Raw genomic sequence first — 20,416 nt, forward strand, 5'->3', positions numbered from 1 at the left:
TTTCGGATCAGAAACGCTTTGTTACCTGCGGTTTTCTGCTCATACAATGACTCTAGCTTCTTCCATAGCTCATGAGCACTTTTCTCACTTGCTACATGGTGATAAACACTATCATCAAGCCATTGTCTGATTGTGCCGACTGCTTTCCGGTTCAGTTTTATCCAATCAGCTTCAGCCATCTCTTTTGGCTTTGCACTATCTCCTTCAACTGGCTCATACAGATCCTTACAATAAAGGATGTCCTCCATTTTGGATTTCCAAATCTGCCAGTTATTGTTTGTCAACCTGATCATTGTGCTATTGCCTTCCATCTCAACCTACAAAAGCACTCTTCAAAATAAACATAACAGCTCTGATACCACTTGTTGGGAATTTTGAAATGAAGATTACTTTTATACTGTAATCTAGCAATGTGAGATGGGTAAATGCACAGGTTATCCAAGTCTAAAACAGAAGATCAAATACAGAACAAAACAACACCAGATTTACGTGGAAAACCCTCTCAACTTGGAGGGTAAAAAACCACGGGGCCAACTAGCAAATTTCACTATAAGCAAGAAACAGATACAAATGTTCTTCTCAACTTTAAACCCAAAGTTGAGGCATACAAACAGAGAAAACCAGATTCATCCAGACTTAAGCTAGTCTAGATATAAGATAACAAGAGATTGAAACCTGAAGTTGAAAATGTAAGAGATCTACTGCCTCCTTCTCTTCTTCTTCCTCTGTTTCTTCTTCTCTGTTTCTTCTCTTCTTTGCAGAATAGCTTCTCTCTCTAGAAGTGACAGAATAAGCAGCATTCTTAGGGTTTTGTTTGTTTTATTAGATGCCTAATTGGGCTGGACCCAAAGGCCCAACAGTTTGGACAATATTGATGTAACTATTACGTTGTCTTCTTAATTTTTATCTACATATGAAATACACAAAAATGAAGACAGTTAAAAAATCAAGTCAAAATAAACTAATATATGAAGTCATAAGTCACAAATAAGTTAAAAACATAATTAAAAATTTGTAAATAAAATTGCCGATAGCATATCCATGTAACCAATTGTGAGTACAAATAAGAGTTTGCACATTTTCAGAAATAGTGAACTTCTATACTTGGTAAGCACCCGAGCACCAATGGAAAAAGCTGATTCTGATGCAATAGTCGTTATAAGAATAGCCTAAACATCACATGACATAAGTGAAAGGATTGGGTACCGATTCTTTTGATTCTACCAATGCTCCAAAACATCCAAATCTTGATAATATACAAATTCAAGTTTTGGCTCCTCCAAATAGAGATTCCCTAAACTTTTTAGATGATTCTTTATCCTGCTTAGCACTTTCAAATTCATCAACATCTAAATTAATACCTTGATTTTGAGAGGAGTCATTTCGAAAATGAATATGTTATTTAACAAAATATTAAGTTTCAGACTTTTAGTGTGAAGCTTCTAAAACTGGAACCAAGTTTGAATCCACGAACCCTTGAAAGCGAGAACGAAGAGAAAAAATGCGGAACAAATAAGTAGTCGGCGGTCAATGGACAAAGTATTGAGTATCGACTGCTGCAGGCTGGAACCAAGTTTGAATCCACGAACACTTGAAGGCGAGAACGAAGAGAAGAAAGGCGGAACAAATAAGTAGTCGGCAGCCGATGGCGAAGTATTGAGTATTGACTGATTTTGTACTGTCTGGGAGAGAAAAAAACTAGGGCTATGCGGCATATGCCTATAAAGCTATAAATTAGATTAGATTTTTTTTGCCAACCCAAGCCCGACCCGCCTAGGCCCGCGATCCGAGGGGACTGGCCCGTGTAGGCCTACTTCCAAATGGGTTGCTAATATTTCAACCCAACCCATCTAAATATATTGTTTAGCGGGACGAGCCAACCCAACGGGCCTAACCCAAATTGACGGCTCTATCCGCAGATAATCGATGGTCTGGTTCGTATTTTAAAATTGGGTTTGGGATCGAGGTTGGGAATGGGGAGTGAAAATGATTAACCGATCGGGTTTAAAGTCGTAAATGGGGAGTGTACTAAACCCAAACTCGATATCCGATACCTAAAATATTAATATTAATATTAAATATAGATATATATATATATATATTAAAGTTTAAAATAATTTTTTTAATTACTCATTATTATAATCATTACAAATTTAAAATAAATATATTATTTATATTACACATATCCACTTCTTCATATCACTTAATTTTTATTTTGTTTAATAACAAAATATTTTATCTCTTTATCTCCTCTTCACTTTTTTATTTTTAAGTATAACAATATTTCAGTTTTTTTAAACTTTCTTTTAAATTTTGGTTGAACAATATATAATAACAACAAAGTTGTTATATTTTATCTTCTACACCATAATTATGCAAAGTAAATAAGTAATATTTAATTTATATTTTTAATATTTAATATATTTAAAAAATAATAAATTTATATTTATATTTTAATCCTCGAAAATTAAGTAACCAGTAACCAACAAATCAAAATTAGGGATGAGATAAAAATAGATAAGTACTAACAAAGCTTTATCCAAATAAAGAGATATATGATATTAATAAATTATAATCAACTTTTAACAAGTTTATATAAAAACAAATATCTTCATTAATATCCTCACCTAAATATTATTGTTTTTCATAATTATAATGATAGAGGTGTTAAATATTAAATATTAATATTCTAGGAAGAAAAAACATTGAATCACCTAATTAAAAAAAAAGAAACTAAAAGCCACCACCTCCTAATAACGAGAAAGGATATGGCGGCACTTTTTGATCCTCCTCCACCACCAGCTCCCAGTTTCCGCCGCCGCCATCGCCGCCTCCATAACCAGCTCCGATCGTAGGTTGAGCCATGATCATCCCCGAACCATTGTCTCCGGCAGGATAATTAGCCGAACCAGACAACGGATTTGAAGAAGAAGAAGAAGAAATCTCTACACGGATCTTCTTTCTCTGGCCTCCTCCCAATCGCATCAATCTATCTCCTATATCCTTCTCTATCATAATCCTAGGAATAATTTCTGGATCCTGCACGACTTTACAGAGAAACTTCATGATCTGATCTGGTCTCTTCTCCGTGATCTCCAATCGTTTGTTAATCCGCTTGAGTTCCTCCTCCAGAATCATCTGTTCCTGTTTCATTCTCAAAATCTCACCTGTTATCTGATCGTGGTGATGATGGAATTGGAGATCATCATCATCGCCGTCTTCCTTTCCCTGTCGCCTCTTCCTGACGATGTTCTTCAGTAAATGCATCTGGCCTTTTAAGAACCACTTGTTGGCAAACTCCCATCGATCTGGATCTACCTTTTTGAAACCCTAAATTGGACGAATTACATCATTATAAAGAGCATGAATCAGATTAATAAAGGAGTTTGAATCGATTAATAATTACTTACGTAGGTGTTGAGTTGGCGAATGAAACTGGAGAAATTGTTGTGTTTGAAGTAAGAAGGAAGGATTTGATTAGAGAAATGGAGAAGGTTGAAGACGAGGAAGGTGTTGTTTGATTTCCCCCAAGCGATGAACTCGTCGGTGGCCGGATCGGTAACTATCTGGTAAATCTTCATCACGAAAGGAGCTATATTATTATTATTATTATTAACTGTACTCGCCGTCGCCGGAGCTTCCATCGCATGCATGCCGTCGCCGACGCCGATTCTTGTTCGATTGAATTGAAACGACGAATTCAGTTCAATCGTTTCTTCTTATTATTATCACTCTGTTAGTTGGGATTTATATATATATATATAACAAGAAGCATGAGTGGGATACATCACTGCTGAAGTACTTATTTTATTAAATTAAATAAATTGAAAATTCATATCTCATGTACCCTACCATTGATTTTTGCATTTAAGTTGATGTTGTATTTTATTATATTCAGCTGAAAAGAATTTATCGTTTTAAATTTTTGTAATTTGGACAATATTTTCAATTTTTGTAAATTGTCTAGTGTTTATAGGTATTGGTGAATAGTGATCATGAATCGGGATCATGTTTGTCTCTTTTATTTACAATAAAGAAGACGATGATATCGAATTATAGTTTAATAGTGAGAAGATGTGAATATCTCTGGTCTCCTTACAGGTTATAGGTTCAAGTTCATCAAGGGTAAGTTTCGCTCAATTATCTCATTAAATGTGTTCGCGGGGATTAGTCACATTTAAAAAAAAAAAGGTGGAATCAGCTTTCTAAATAAATAATATTATAAAATTTTGAATTACTTTTATTTTCTAATAAAAGTTTTTACTTTGTTTTTTTTATCTAGGCACTTTTAAATGTATTTTCTAATAATTTTTATGAAATTTTCGTTTTTCTGATTATATTTATAGATAATTAGTTATCATTTTGTTGAAATTATTTTCACGTTCCTCATCAACCATCGGGTAAAGACAAATTAAAATGTGGCTGAAATTATTTTAGAGATTCTTCTAACACGACTTAATTGATTTATTCGACTTGCTCTCATTCATCACTCATTGTTATGAAACTCAAATTAGTTCGTACAATGATTCTCAAGTTAGTTCGTTTTATAATCATCTTGAAAAAATTGTAAGAATTTTAATTTTTATAAATCTGTATTATTTAATATCCATTCTATTTTATTATTTTATTTAAAGATAATTAATTCTTTATAAAAAACTAAAAATATTAATTTTTATAGATTTTTGTCCAAGAGTCCATGTCCATCCAATTAAATAAATTAATTAAATTTTATAAGTAAAATGAACGAAATATATATATTAAAATTATGAAATCTATAAGTATAAAAATAAAAGAAGCTACACTATCATTGGCTGGGTTCACCAATGCATCACTTAATTCATAAAATATATTATTTTGCATGGACACCAGTGCTCTCACTCTCTCTCCTCTATTATTCACTTAATATATGCATGTTTATATTAAAAGAAAATGATAAAATAAGTCCTCAAACTTATATATATTCAATTTTTGTACCTTATATTTTTAAATTTTCTAAAGAAACTCATTTTTATTTATTCTATGTTTTTGACCCATTACAAAATTCAAAGATAACCGACCTAGGCATGCCCTTTTCTTATATTATCATTAATATTCACATTCATAGCATTAAAATACAATATCTTCCCTACCTACCATAACCGTGTAAAAATTAAATAGGTTTGATCAATAGTCATTCGAACCTCCTAATACAATCTACTAAATTCATCTGCTTGATTCAATGAATCAAAACAGTTTTACTGTTCTTCACATTATGAAGCCAAAACATTTGTTTTTAATCTTAACTAACATAAGACTCCATAATCATGGCCCACGCTTTAACTTAAACGCTTTTAAATAAAATCAAACTCGTAACATTTAATCTCTTAAAATGACTCTTACCACATGATTACTTTAATGGGTTTGAAACCAAAATATTTACGTATTAAACAACCATTTTAAGGTGAATATCAAATTTTAATGGTTTGTTTTCAAATAAACAAACAGATTTAAAATAAACACAATAATTAAAATAAATAGAAATATATATGATGTACAATGTCACTTTTTTTCTATAAAAAAATATATATATAAATAGTCAGCACTATTCTTAAATAGTAAAAATCTTAATAATGCAAATAAGATGTAGGACAAGACAATAAGTCAACCATAATAATTATGACCAAATTCATTATTAAAATAAACAACCAATATTTGAGGGAAAGTATAAGAAAGAGACATATAGTGTCCCATTTACAAAAACATATATATTTTTTAAAATATTGAATTTGAAATAATGATTTTTTTTTTTTTTTTTACAGAAATCAAATGTGGTCTTAATAATACTTTTTTTTAATTGGATGTTTATTAGGAAACTTATATGATCTCTACCTGCTACACCAACTCCAAATCATATTATAAATATTATTGAAATCTAACGGCCACAAATTTGTCTTAATTTCAAGCATAATGAATGAACTCACTATTTATAAACACAAGATCTAGAGATTGATTCTGGTAGCTTTTCCTTAAGGTCTAAGGTTGTATTAACAAATTTAATAAAATATGGATTAGATATTCCTCCAATAACATTCTGCCAACAAAATTAACATGCATGTGATGTTAAGACAAAAGGAAGCATCTTGAAAATATAAAATATCATTAAATAAATAATTATCAAGAAAAAGGTGGGCTAACCTAATGTAGTAATTAAGATACATCTGGTTTTCAAAAGGGTGAAACTTTCAAATTTTGAGATTGGAAAGGACAGAATAAGGAAATTAACAAATTTTGAGATTGAAAAGAACCTATGATAAGTTCACAAGTGTTTTATCCACAAATGATTTTAAAAATAGTCAAAATCATCAAACAAATCAAAACAAAACAAAAGAATAGGAAGAAAACAACATCCCTTTATGGTGACTCCTTGTCGGCATTGCACTGAGATGTTGGGACCAACCACACATGATCAATATGCCTTGCTACTTGCTTAATTATCTCTTTTAAATCCATGATCACAGGTAAAAAAAAACAAGTAAAGAGAAGAAGACTTTAACTATATGTAAAAATTAGGTTACAATTGGAGATTAGAGAAAAACAAAGATACCCTAGTGAAAGGACAGTATTCTGCAAAAATTCAAGTTTTCGGAAAAATTAATTTGGGTTCACTTTCATTTAAGGTGTTTTAAATGAGAATCGAACCCGTAAATCTTAGTCTCTTAAGAACCACTTTTGTCACTTGAACTAGCGTTAGTTAATAGGTTATTTGGTTCACTAGAACTATAATCACAAATATGCGATTAGGAAAATGTTGCCATATGCTGAACCAATTAAGAAATGGGTATTTTTTTATTTCTCCCATTATAACTCAAAACAGATTACAGTTCATTCCTAGGTAATACAACATAGGATTATGATACAAAATCAATAGGCTTGAAACTTACAATGACCATAAAGATCAAATTAATTAGTACAACAACATAAAAATAGCACAAAAACATGATACAAACATTAATAGATTTGTGATGGAAAAAATAATAAAACTCACTGACCTGAAGAACTTGTCAGACAACATTGTACTCTTTCAGATGTCGCTGAAACTGATACAAACGGGTTTGTAGCTGAAAAATTGTTGCAAGCTTCTGGGAAAGAATGGTGTTCAATTTAGACATGTAATCTTCTAAGTGATTGCCCGGTTGGTCGACATTAACCAGTAGGTTCATCTCCTGCATTATTAATAAAACATTACATGCAAACTAATGGCTACGCAGGTTTTAAGTGTCGATTTTTACCTCCTTAACACTGTCCATCGTCTCCTCTACTTGTTTTCTATGAGCAGACACCAAATCTTCTTCTTCCTAACAATATGAATGAATTTCTCAAGTTATCTTTCCCAAATTTACCAACATTTGTAGTTAAAATGATTTAAATCACATACACCACCTTTAGCAACGCATTGAGATCATCATCATCACCAGCTGCCGGTAAGTTATCAAATTTATTACTCTCGGCCAAATCTCTCCGTTTTGGAAAATCATGCTCCGAGTAACGATAATCATCCTCATTTACTTCCACATTATCGCTTCTTATTAAAGACGAGGAAAAATTACTACGAGTCATTCCACTATGAGCACGATCAACATTTAAAGACGGTTCCATCTGTCTTGACCATCCAAACGTGGTACTTGTATTATCCTCTGAGGCTGAAGATAACGGCAATGTGACAGAGCTTCTAACATTTACTGAGGATAAATCTTTCTTGGAGTTGTTCCCTTTTGATAGACTTTTGACTCTGAAACAACAAAACAATCAAAAAGAATCTAAATCTCAACTCCTCTGCATAGTAATTTGCAGTTTTTTCTCCTTTTGGAAGGCTAATTGTTTAGTAAATTAGATCGTTTTTCACCATCTTTTTGTGCACTTCACAAAAGAATGGATTAATGAAACAGGGTTTCATACTTATCAGCATTGGGGTTGTCATTTTTGAAACATTTATATAGTTAAACAGGGCAATTACCTATCAGCATATCTTAGAGTGTTTAAAGTGTGTTCACATGATCCAGAACTGGGAGAAATGCAGGATATCATAACTGTACGTGAATTGCCAACAAACGAATCTCTAAGAACCTCGGTTAGTTTGCTCCCCCGAAATGGAATATGTCCTTGATCATTGTCCAGAGCTCTAATGCATTCTTTTAGAGCAAGTAAGCTTTTGTTTATTTCAGCACCCTCCATCCTGTCATATGCCAACGTCAATTGTCAAATCAATTTATCTTTGAAAAGAAAAAAAAGAGAGTTCTACCTTGTTTGTTTATCATTATCTGTAGTGTCTGCACCTCGTTCACTTCCAGCAAGATCAATAAACGACAACTTGCCAACAACTCTAGGAGGTTTTTTAGAATCACTTCCATCAACATGTTTCTTGATAACAAGTTGAAGTATGGCATGTGATCGTGAGGATTCCTCGTTCGCACCAGTTGTGCCTGTACTTCTCGTGGCATTTCCTCGCTCAATAAGCTCCTTGATTTCTTCAACATTCGATACAATGTATTCTTGCAATCCGACAATGCAAACTTGTTGTTTCCCATCCTCCCTCATGCATAACTTTCTACAAAAACGAATAATTAAATCCTAAAAAGAAAAGGCAGCTTGTCACAGAACAATATGTTTTAATATGCTTACTTCCGATCATTAAGAAGATCAAACAACTTTCCTCCATAAATTTCAAAAAAACTGACAAACAACTGAAACCCTTGGTTCCAGTAAGTATAGTGCATCAATCTTAAAATATCTTGGGATGCTTTTAGTGGCAATGGTTGCATAGTATATGTCTTTCCACTCCCTGACAGTTGCAAAACCAATAGAAAATTCACAATAATATTGAAACTACGAAATTAACGTTTGAATAACTCGAGCAATGAGCATTACCTGTTTGTCCATATGCAAAGCAAGTAGCTTTAGTTCGGTTGAATATAATCGGAACTATAGGTTGTACAGTTTCTGCATAGAGCTGTATTGAAAACACACATGATGATGATAAAGTATATGAAAAGTGAAAAATGAGAAATGTTATGTAATCACTTTGTCATTTGAAACATCCTCACTAAGAACAGCATCGAAAACAAATCCATGTTTCTCAATGTACTCGGTTAAATCAACCTGCAATTATTTCAGTCACTCAGTTCATATCTATGTAAAATGTAACAGTATCCATCAATCCATAACCAAGAAAAATAAAATCCTTTTTGTGCTATCATCACCTTGAGTTTAGTTTCATGCACATTGAGTGAATTAGTGTCTGAATGTATGGTTATAATGTCTTCCTCCTTCCTCGCTGATTCCTTTCTGTTCAATGGTCTTTTACGAACCTACCATTTCATTGAACCACAACTTTCAAAATTTGAAATCATTAAAAAAAACTGAAACTTCAGCAGCAACAAAGGTACATACCACAACTTTGATCTTAGCAACATTGTTGGGTTTCTCTTTTTCAGATGAGAAGCTTTTGGAAACATGTGGCTCGGAATAATCAAAAGTTACACCATGAACAGACTGGTAAAGGGAAGATTCATTATAATATTGAGGAACCTGCAATTGGAATATGAATATGAATATAACAAACAACAAATTGGAATGCATAATTCAATTCATACTTTAAACACAAACCTCGGTTAAAAGCTCTGAATCAAAGGAATGGAGATCGAGCAATCCAGGGATGAAATCACCTGGATTCTTCCTCATGCTGGATGATCTTGAACCAACAGATGGAGAAGAAGGATCAGAAAACAATTCGTTGTCTCTTCCATTGCTAAATCTTGAATACAATCCTACCCCATTATTATCCTGCATTGAGATTTGAGTTGAGACCAATTCAAAATGAAAAAACCAGATGTCTTTTAACATTTGAATTTCACCAATGTTCATATAAGATAAGAATAAGATGAACCTGCAAAGAGGGGATCGTAGGATTATGATGGCGGCCGGCTGATTGAAGCCATTTGTTGTTGAAAGATGAATCGATGAAGTTGTCGGAGGAGAACTGACGTTGATTACTTGAACTAGATTTCTGATGTTGCCTTCCGACCGCATTCATCTTCCCTTACCGGAGATTCAACCCTGTTTTCTACTGTTGAATCGTCACCTTCGAGAGGTTCACTCTTGTGTGTGATAGAGAAAATATTGGTTCTTTTGGAGCCTTTTGAATGAAAAATGATTTTGAAACTTTTGAAAAACTGAAACCAAACGGGACCGGCGCCGGCGTCGCTTTGCCTGCAGAAGAAGTCTGCCGACAGGAGACATGACAGCAGTGTATTATTAATGAGCTTATTTGAAATATATATAAATTTGTATTTTCATAATATTTAAATACATTTTTTATATAATATTTTCATTTAATATTTTTTAAATACATCAATGTATTCACATAAAAAAAGAAAATAGTTGTTTCTTTTTTCTTTTCTTTTTTGTATAATAAATTTTATAAAAACAAAACTCTCGATTTCATTTCAAATAGAAAAAAGGAAGAGTAAGTCGAATTTTGATTGATAGTAGTCGTTTAATGAATATTATTTATAATGTTATAATTATTACGTTTTTTTAGATTTGTTCAGAAAGTCAGTAAAGTCTATCGGATAGTCAATTGTTCTTCTCATTAATTTACGATTTCGATAACTTATTAATTTTTGTTTTTTCAACTTTTTTCAAAAAAAATAAATTCATGTTATGTTTTGTTGTTATATTTAAACGTTTTTTATTTTTATTTTCAATGATGATCTTTTAAATAAATTAAAAAAATGAATATTAAAATATTTTAATTCATATTTAATTTTAGTTTACTGTTCAATATATTATTTAAATTAAAAGACGTGGTTTTATAAAAAGTGGACCGGTCTGACTGTGAGTCTGAGAGGTCTTCACGTTCAGGCTCTTAGTTCCTAAATTAAGGGACAGATTGTTTTTTATATTTGGAGGTCATGAACAGATGAAAGGTTATCAAAATTTATATTTTAATATTTGAAATTTGGTACATAAAATATTAAGATTTTATCAACTAACGAAATATTAACTAAACATTCATTATATAATAGATTGCATTTGCCAAACTTTATTAATAAATACATGCCCTATTGTTTATTTGTGTTTATTTGAGCTCCAACTTGGTTATTATTATAAAATAAGTCTCAAATTTTAAATTTTACTATAGGTTTGAATTATCACAATTTTAACTTGACACTTTAAAATCACAAAATATATATCTTTTTATTCTAACTCATCATCTTTAATTTTTTTAATTAATTTTTCATTTTGTAAATAAAATGATATTTTTAAAAAACGTTACATATTTTAAATTGATTATTTTTTCAAGTTCTACACCTTATAATTTATTGAAAATTGTTTGAGTGACTAAAAATATGTTATCTAATTAAAATTTTGAAAAACAATTTTGGTATTTTACTTTTTAAAATTGTCAGGTTTTACTTATCGTGTGACTAATCACTGGATGTTAAAAATATACCCTACAAACACAATTAATCAGATGAGCGAAACTTGTCGTTTTACGAATTCGAATCCAGAACCTCAGGGAGGCAGAGAATACTCACAACTTTTTGACATTATGCTATATTTTTTAGTATTTATTTTTTAGAGAACTTTGAAACAACCTAAATTTGTGAATTGTCTGTCAATTTGATATATTTGTGTTTTAAATTTGTATTTCTTTTTCCAGATATATGAGTTTGAAATTATCAAATTAACAGAATTGTTATTTTTTATAGAAATGTATTAAGTTAGTTAAAGAAAAAATATTATGTTAAATTAAGAATACACAAACTTTTTTATTTAAAAAATAAAATTAAAATAACTAAAATTATGATAGGTTCAAAATTATCTATGACAATTAATTAAAGAAAAAATGATAATTTCAACGAAAAAATCAGCAAAAGTAAGTCCACGAATGCATATAGGTAGAAGATAAAAATTTTCAAAATATCCCGAAATGGTCATTTCGGGTCAAAAAACGCTCATTTCGAAAAAAAAATTCTTCCACGTCGAATTTGTGAATTTACTTTCGTTGAGTTTATTATTCTCTCTTAACCAAATTATTATTTAAGACTGTTTGAGAAAGTGATTTGATAAGTTTTGTTTAGATTTTTTCAAAACTCCTTTGTTTGATTAAAAGTATGAAAAATTAAGTATTTATTTATTTTTTTATTAAATTAACCTTTATTTCTCTAAATTTTTATTTAATAATTATATTATATTAAAAATAATATAAGAAATATATATATATATATAATGATGTTTTTAAAGTGTCCGGATTGCCGAGTCGAAAACTGTGATTAATTTGGATATATACGTGAGAATAAATTGATATTTGGGTCGGATTGTGAATTGACCCGCCCAAAATTTAAAACGGTTAAAAATGAAATTGAAAATGTTATGAGTATGTTTCGAATTTGCAATCTAACAAAAAAAAAAACAAGTAAAATTTTTTAACCAACTAGACTAAGAAGACTTTATATTTTAAATTATACACCAAATTTGATGAACGCGGAACGTTTTTAACTAACTAATATATATATATATATATAATGATGCTTAATTTTGAAATGTCCAAATTGTCGGATTGAAAGTTGTGGAAAAAAATCACCCCAAACGGAACAATTAAATTCGGTTTTTACTTATCGGTTTAAAATTGTCATCCTTATATATCTAACTCTTCATTAAATAAACTCATGTTTCAAGTAGTCATTTATTTAATAAATAAATATAAAAGAAGATTAGTAATAAAATAATAATAATAAAAAATTCCCTTTCCAATGCATTGCTTTTGGCAATGCTAACAAATAACCATTATTTTCCCGCCAATATATTTTCCCTCCATATTTATCTCTGCAACCACCGGAGAGAAAAGAGAGATCTAGAGAGATAATTAGTTATGGCGTCCGCTTCCAAACTGATTATGGTTGCAACCGTCGTTATGGTTATCAGCCTCGCCGTTATAATATCCCTCTTACTACTCTTACTCGCCGATCTCTACTGTTCTCTCTTACTTAACCGCCGCCGTCAACGCCACCGCCGCCACCTCTCCACCTCCGTCAACCGCCAATCCATTTCTTCTTCTCCTCTCCAAGGCTTATTCTCACCTCCACAGCCTCTCAGAACCCATTTCTACTCTCAAGGCGTCCTTCAACCTCCAAGAAACCTATTATTCCCTTCCATTCCCGCCGGAAACCTCGCCGGAGCCGGTGGATCTGATATAGAGAGTCGGCATTTCCAACTTGTTCATTTCTTAAAACCAATTCAAAATGATGATGAGGTTCCTGTTTCTAGATCTAACGAGGAAGTAGACGAAGCTCGTGAATTGGAAGATTTAGTTTACATATCGAATCCAATGTATGATAACGGTGGAGCGGCGGCGGCGGAAAGTGAGGCGGCGGCGGTGGATACTCCGTTCGAGACGCCGGAAACGTCGCCGTCGAATTTAGGTAATATTTCAGGGGAAGAAGATGGTAATAATACTCCGCCGTTGACGGCAATAAAGGTGCCGGAGAAGGCGTGTTCTGTTTCAATGAAAGAAGGACGGTTTATGGTGAGCTCTGGTAGTGAATCTATGTCTTCTTCTTCCTCAACGGGAACTCCATGTACTTCTCCTTCATGGTAGATTGATTAAATCAATCTTTTTAATATTCAAGTTTTAGTTTAATTTAGGATTAATTAATATTATTCTTAATATATTTGTTTCTTTTTTAAATGGTTTATCAGTGGTTTAAAAATATAAAAATCAATAAATATAGAAATAAAAATAAAAACAATACATATTTCACATTTTAATTTCATTAGTCTCCAATTTTGTTATAAGAAATTCAAAAATATTTAAGTTAGTAAAGAAAGGCAAGCTAAGGCTCGCTATCCAAAACCCACGCGTGTACTCAGTACTCTCCCGCCTTTTTTCATATAATAAAATTTTCTTTTTTGTTTTGTTCGAAAATATATGTAAATATTATTTAAATAATAGTACATTTTGATTTTTTTTAATTTGTATATATCGATAACGACTTATCTACCTCCTAAAGTGTACAATAGGCTACAGTCTGTTTGTCAGTCAGTCTATTCTCTGTATATGCTTTTATAAAGTAAAATAATATATTACAAATCATCATGTTTTGTTTAAGTTATTCAAAAGAGGAGTAATTTAATTTATCAAAAGGAGTAATTTAATTTATCACACACATTTCTTAAAATGAAATATCTTAGATCCTTTGATGTTGAGTTTTTTTTTTTATTATTATTATGAAAAATACTATTTTTTATATTACTTTATAAAAATTGATTTACATAAATAACTTTACTTGTACAACCACTCACCTCAACACAACCCATCTCTCATCTCTCCATGCTCCTACTCTTCTTTTTTCTTTCTTCATTTTTAATTATTTTACAGTATTTAATACAAAATATTATAATTATTTAACCCAAATAACTTTAACTAATTAACTCTTTATAAAAAAATATTTAAATAATTTTCAAACTTTTATGAAAATAAATTTATTCTTGAAACATTAAAATAACTTTTTTTTTTTTTATAAATAATCACATATATAAAAACAATCTTCGAAATGACATGACACTATATATATATATATAATAATTATGAAAATTCTTTCACTAAATGGCCGAATTCACACAGTTCCAACACGAAACTGAATAAATCAATAATTGCCCACAACAAACATAATATGAACACTAAAATGAATCAATCCATTGCCCCCAAAAAAACTGACAACACATACTAAAAGAGGACGACATGTCCCAAAGTTTTGTTAAATTAGCAATATTTGATTAAAATTCTTGAATATGTTTGTTAAAGCTTTCAGTTTCTTTATCCACCATTTAAAAAATAATAATAAAATTCATAATCATCTAAAAGATATGCACGCAACATTCAGGACATGATCAAGTTATTTGGGGTTATTTCAAAATTTCATTGGTTTTAAAAACAAATAAACTACTATTGGTGGTTATTTAAATAAATTTTCTTCACAAACATTTCAGTATCATCCATAACTGTCTATAGTAACCATATTTGTAAAGTTGCTAATTCTTATCTATAATCATAGTTGATGTTGTTGATTCAACAATAATGATGTTTTCAAATACCAATTAATATAATTAATATATAGTTGTCAATATAGAGTTCATGAACTCTCTTAATTAATTCCCTATCATAACCGTAATGATTTCATTCTCAACTACAATTTTCCCATCCATATATCAATCTCCAAAATGTTTCAACGAAATTCTTGCTTATACAAATAAGTATACAGGTCCTAAATTGGCTGTCAATTACACATGAACTGATCACAAGATGCATGCATTGGCAGCTACATATATATATATATACTTAGTCGACAAACTACTATAGGGTATTGTTAATAATTAATTAAAAGCAACATACTTCACAAACTATTGTGGGCTGTAAAATGTAAAGAGAGTAAATGATCAAGATAAACTTGTGACAAGTAGGTATTTTGCAATAAATGTTCATATTCTTTTATAACCTATATATATAGAGAGACAAATAAACAGTCTCATCTACTATTATATATCTTGAACTATAAGAATGGGGACGCCAATAATATTAATTCTCAAGTGCCTTTCCTTGGCATTTTGGTGTTTTTTAACTTTGGGGTGGGTAGAAGCTCGTAAGGACCTTGAGGATACAAATCATGTCAATAGACAAGTGAAGAAACCGGAGTGGTTTTTTGATGGCCATCCGGGTTGGAACGGCGGTGGTGGAGGAGGAGGAGGTTTTGGCGGTGGTAGTTTTGGGCATTCTTTTAGTTTTGGAAAAGGGTTTGGATATAGCTTTGGCTATGGTAAGCCTATTACAGCAAAGCCTGATTGTATAGGAAAAGGTGGTGGCGCAGGAAGTGGCATTGGAGGTAGTACTCCGGGCGGTGGAGTTAACCCTAAAACCGGGAAAAAACATCATCATGATGGTCCTATCGTAATTGGTCATGGAGGAGGGGTTGGGAAAGGAATTGGAAAAGGAAAAGGAGGTGGTTTAGGGGGAGGATCAAAGGGAGGAGGCATTGGAAAAGGAGGTGGTTTAGGAGGAGGATCAAAGGGAGGAGGCATTGGAAAAGGAGGTGGTTTAGGAGGAGGCATTGGAAAAGGAGGTGGTTTAGGAGGAGGATCAAAGGGAGGCATTGGAAAAGGTATTGGTGGTGGAATAGGAGGTGGTGTTGGTGGAGGAATTGGAGGCGGTGGTGGTGGTGGGCTTGGAGGTGGCGGTGGTGCTGGTGGGCTTGGAGGTGGCGGTGGTGCTGGTGGAGGAATTGGAGGCGGTGCTGGTGGAGGCATTGGAGGCGGTGCTGGAGGAGGAGTTGGAGGCGGTGCTGGTGGAGGCATTGGAGGCGGTGCTGGTGGAGGAATTGGAGGCGGTGCTGGAGGAGGAGTTGGAGGCGGTGCTGGTGGAGGAATTGGAGGCGGTGCTGGAGGAGGAGTTGGAGGCGGTGCTGGTGGAGGAATTGGTGGTGGTGCTGGTGGAGGAGTCGGAGGAGGCGGTGGAGTTGGTGGAGGAGTTGGAGGGGGTGCTGGTGGAGGAATCGGAGGGGGTGCTGGTGGAGGAATTGGAGGAGGTGCTGGTGGAGGAATAGGAGGCGGAGGTGGTGTTGGTGGAGGATTTGGAGGAGGTGGTGGTACTGGTGGTGGAATAGGAGGCGGAGGTGGTGTTGGTGGAGGATTTGGAGGCGGAGGTGGTGTTGGTGGAGGATTTGGAGGCGGTGGTGGTGCTGGTGGTGGAATAGGAGGAGGCGGAGGTGGTGGTTTTGGTGGAGGAATAGGAGGAGGAGGTGGCGGTTTCGGTGGAGGTGGCGGCGGTAAGGAGTGACTAGCTGGCTAAGTGGTGGCGAATCATGCATGCATGCTAATGCTAGAATAAAATTAAATTAATACTTGTGTTTGATAACCAATGTCTTTATTTTATCACAATATTGTTCTTTCCTTCTTCAATATCTATGTGCATGCACCTAATTAAATTTTATGTTAGTTGTCAATTAATGTATTCTTATAACATTGCTTCACTTATATATGTTATGACAGAGTTAATTTGCCTCTAATATTCTTTTACACATATATTTGACTCCATCCTCACAATTTTACATATAACATTACTATTTACAAAAAAACAAAACAAAAACTTTAATTACTTAATAAAAAAATCATCATATATTTAAGTCTAAAACAATCATAATCATAAACTAATAGAAATAATGGATTATATACTTATGTTAGTACAATAATCACTACAAGTATATAAAAACAAGATTATGTAACTTATCCAATATTGTGGTGGTGTAAATTGCTAGAATTCTGACATGTATTTTAAGTATATTTAATTGAAGAGTCTCAAATTAGGAATTAAATCCTTCTTTAATGTATTCAATTACATTTTCTAGTATCACAAAATCTAATAATAAGAATAAGAAAAATAATCTCACTATTCTAATGAGTATCTCACAATTTATACCATCTTCTTTACAACAATCATTAAATAACTTAAATATGATTATAATCATTATATATATTAACAAACATTTTAAGATCTAACCATCAATTAACCAACTTTAAGAAATCACAAAAAAAAAAAAGGATTTTATGTAGAATAATCAAACAAGCCTGTAGTATTCATGTATGTACTCGCATTAATTGCAAACATAAGGAAATGCACTAATTAAATTAAAGGATGATAAAGTGAATTAAACAACAAATTAATAATTAATTTCTGAAAAAGAATTGAATTTAAATGATGATTTAAGTGGTATAGTGATCATCGATCATCTATCACTCAAGATCTACAGTTTTGACTCTTTGTAATCTTTAACCCTATCCTATCCTATCCAATCCAAAATCTCATCTAATTAACTAGCTAGGCTCAACTTATTTGACTTCTCCAATTGCCAGAAGCCAAATTAAAATAGCCTACTATCATACCAAACATAAACTTATTGAAATATATAGATATATTTGTCGTGTATCAATGAAAAAGAGTAACATTTTTTTTAAGAATTATTTGCAAAACAAACCTAGTTGATAAAGCTTACTCCATATATATAGTAATTACCAAATTTTATGCAAAATTAATGTGAATAGACATTAACAGGAAAAGGAAACAGTAAATTCAAGATCGATTAGGGTTTTCAAAAGTATATAATTCAGGGTAGATCCCTTGGGTAAGCCCAACAAGTCCTTGTATTAGAGCAGTCCACTCAGAACAACATATTTAATAAAACATATAAAATATTTAGATAAATTTATGCCTTTTGAAATATAAAATGTTGTAGTTTAGTAGTTCAAAATATAAACTTATAACTTTTATTTAGTTATAAGTTTAAATATCACTAAAAAAATTTAAAACTAAACATAGGACAATAACAAAAAAACAATTTTTTTCTTCAATCGAAAGCTGAGGCAACCCAAAACTCGGGAACGGCTCTAAGTACATTGTTAGAACAAATCTGATTCTTGGGAGTTTCCAAAGGGCAATATTGGCATATATCTTGGAATTACTAATTAAGTGTAAGAGAATTTGTGGGCAGCTAAAGAAAAAGTTTAATGTCTATATTTGTTTATCATTAAACTATTTTATTAATTTATGGCTAAATAGTTAAGCTTTAATTATTAGTTAAATCAATGTGAAATCCATGTTATGATCACATTTCTAATTAAATGGAATTAGAAGCCGTTTTATTGATTCTGATAATAAGAAGAAGTATATTAAGAATGACATTTACATAAGTAACGATTATTCAACAAAAACAAATATATATATATAATATAATATGATGCTTAATTTTTAAAGTGTCCGGATTGTCGGGTCGAGAATTGTGGTAATTTGTATATATATATATATATAATAGTAAATGGATATTTGGATCGGATTGTGGGTTAACCCGCCCATAAACTTAATACGTTTAAAATAAAATTTAAAATGTTATATGTATGTTTCGAATTTGCAACATAACAAAACAAGTACACGTCTTTAACTAACTAGGTTAATAACACTTTATATTTAGAATTCAACACCAAATTAGATGAACGCGTGACATTTTAACAATATAAATTCAACTTTTTAATTAACTAATATATATAATGATGCTTAATTTTTAAAGTGTCCGGATTGTTGGGTCGAGAGCTGTGGTTAATTTGAATATATATGTGAGAGTAAATGGATACTTGGGTCGGATTGTGGGCTGACCCACCCATAAATTTAATACGGTTTAAAATAAAATTAAAAATGTTATATGTATGTTTCAAACTCGCAACCTAACAAAAACAAGTACACCCTTTAATCAACTAGGCTAATAACATTTTATATTTAGAATTCAACACCAAATTAGATAAACGCAGAACATTTTAACAATATAAGTTCAACTTTTTAACTAACTAATATATATATAATTAATGATGCTTAATTTTTAAAATGTTCGAATTGTCGGGTCGAGAACTGTGGTTAATTTGAATATATATGTGAGAGTAAATGGATACTTGGGTCGAATTGTGGGTTGACCCACCTATAAATTTAATACTGTTTAAAATAAAATTAAAAATATTATATGTATCTATCGAATTAAAAATGCTATTAGTTTTACCCTAATTTTTTCATTATTTTTTATATTTTTTTTAAACAGATTACATGCTAGTTTTATTATTATTATTAATAAGTTTAACAAGATGGGGCCAGGGAAGAGTTAATCATAGTTAATTCTTATATGTAAAAATATGGAGATTTATTTTTTCTTTTTAGCATTTTTCTTTATTTGTACTTTTTTTAATGTCTTAAATTATGTTTTTAAGTTAATTCATACAATTGTCTTATTATATTTTCAATAGATGGTCCGTTGAAGAGTTGATAAAAAAAAAATGTTACAAATTTAATTTCTGAAAATGGATGACTTTAATTGTCTTTTAGCTCTCTTAATTCAATATATATATATATATATATATATATATATATATATATATATATATATTATTTAATCATATTAATTAACATTATTTAAAATTAAAAATCTATTTCAAAAAACTCCAAATCTAACAAACTCCTAGCAGTGTCACGTGGGGGCATATACATGTTTTTATATAAAATACAAATCATATCATTTCAAAATCAAATAAATTAAGGTGCTATATCTTGACCAAGAATAAATAATAAATTTAATCTTTGGTAGCACAAGATATAGAATAAAAAGATTTGTTAATTAAAATATTCCCTAAGCACATTCGAGGTGATATAAGGGAATTTATAGATGATAAGTGTTAAGGTAGATATTAACCTTTAATATACTTTTTAAATTTTATTATTATATATTATTAATGATAAGAATGAATCATTTTAATCCTTTTACATAAATATTCGACTTCGGTCCACCAAGTC

At 31.3% G+C, this 20,416-nt stretch overlaps 4 protein-coding genes across 4 annotated transcripts; 2 read left to right on the forward strand and 2 right to left on the reverse strand.

The window, feature by feature from the left end:
* Positions 1-2,733: 2,733 nt before the first annotated feature.
* Positions 2,734-3,644, reverse strand: LOC124911645 (heat stress transcription factor C-1-like). The gene is made up of 2 exons (XM_047452148.1): positions 3,411-3,644; positions 2,734-3,330 (listed from the first exon to the last, which is right to left on the reverse strand). Exons 1-2 carry the CDS (start codon positions 3,642-3,644, stop codon positions 2,734-2,736), a joined length of 831 nt encoding a protein of 276 aa, XP_047308104.1.
* A 3,162-nt stretch (positions 3,645-6,806) lies between these two features.
* LOC124911646 (kinesin-like protein KIN-13B) lies at positions 6,807-10,069 on the reverse strand. Its single transcript, XM_047452149.1, has 12 exons — positions 9,923-10,069; positions 9,643-9,819; positions 9,427-9,564; positions 9,237-9,344; positions 9,058-9,135; positions 8,905-8,986; positions 8,659-8,818; positions 8,279-8,584; positions 7,994-8,212; positions 7,420-7,768; positions 7,269-7,334; positions 6,807-7,202 (listed from the first exon to the last, which is right to left on the reverse strand). Exons 1-12 carry the CDS (start codon positions 10,067-10,069, stop codon positions 7,041-7,043), a joined length of 1,992 nt encoding a protein of 663 aa, XP_047308105.1. The 3' UTR covers positions 6,807-7,040.
* Positions 10,070-12,897: 2,828 nt separating this feature from the next.
* Positions 12,898-13,656, forward strand: LOC124911219. The gene has a single exon (XM_047451677.1). It carries the CDS (start codon positions 12,914-12,916, stop codon positions 13,637-13,639), a length of 726 nt encoding a protein of 241 aa, XP_047307633.1. The 5' UTR covers positions 12,898-12,913; the 3' UTR covers positions 13,640-13,656.
* Positions 13,657-15,578: 1,922 nt separating this feature from the next.
* On the forward strand, positions 15,579-16,870 carry LOC124911647 (glycine-rich cell wall structural protein-like). Its single transcript, XM_047452150.1, has 2 exons — positions 15,579-16,082; positions 16,128-16,870. The coding sequence occupies exons 1-2, from the start codon at positions 15,599-15,601 to the stop codon at positions 16,868-16,870; spliced, it is 1,227 nt and encodes a 408-aa protein (XP_047308106.1). The 5' UTR covers positions 15,579-15,598.
* Positions 16,871-20,416: the final 3,546 nt, after the last annotated feature.

Source organism: Impatiens glandulifera, chromosome 8, assembly GCF_907164915.1.
Source record: "Impatiens glandulifera chromosome 8, dImpGla2.1, whole genome shotgun sequence".
In the NCBI taxonomy this organism is placed as follows: Eukaryota; Viridiplantae; Streptophyta; class Magnoliopsida; order Ericales; family Balsaminaceae; genus Impatiens; species Impatiens glandulifera.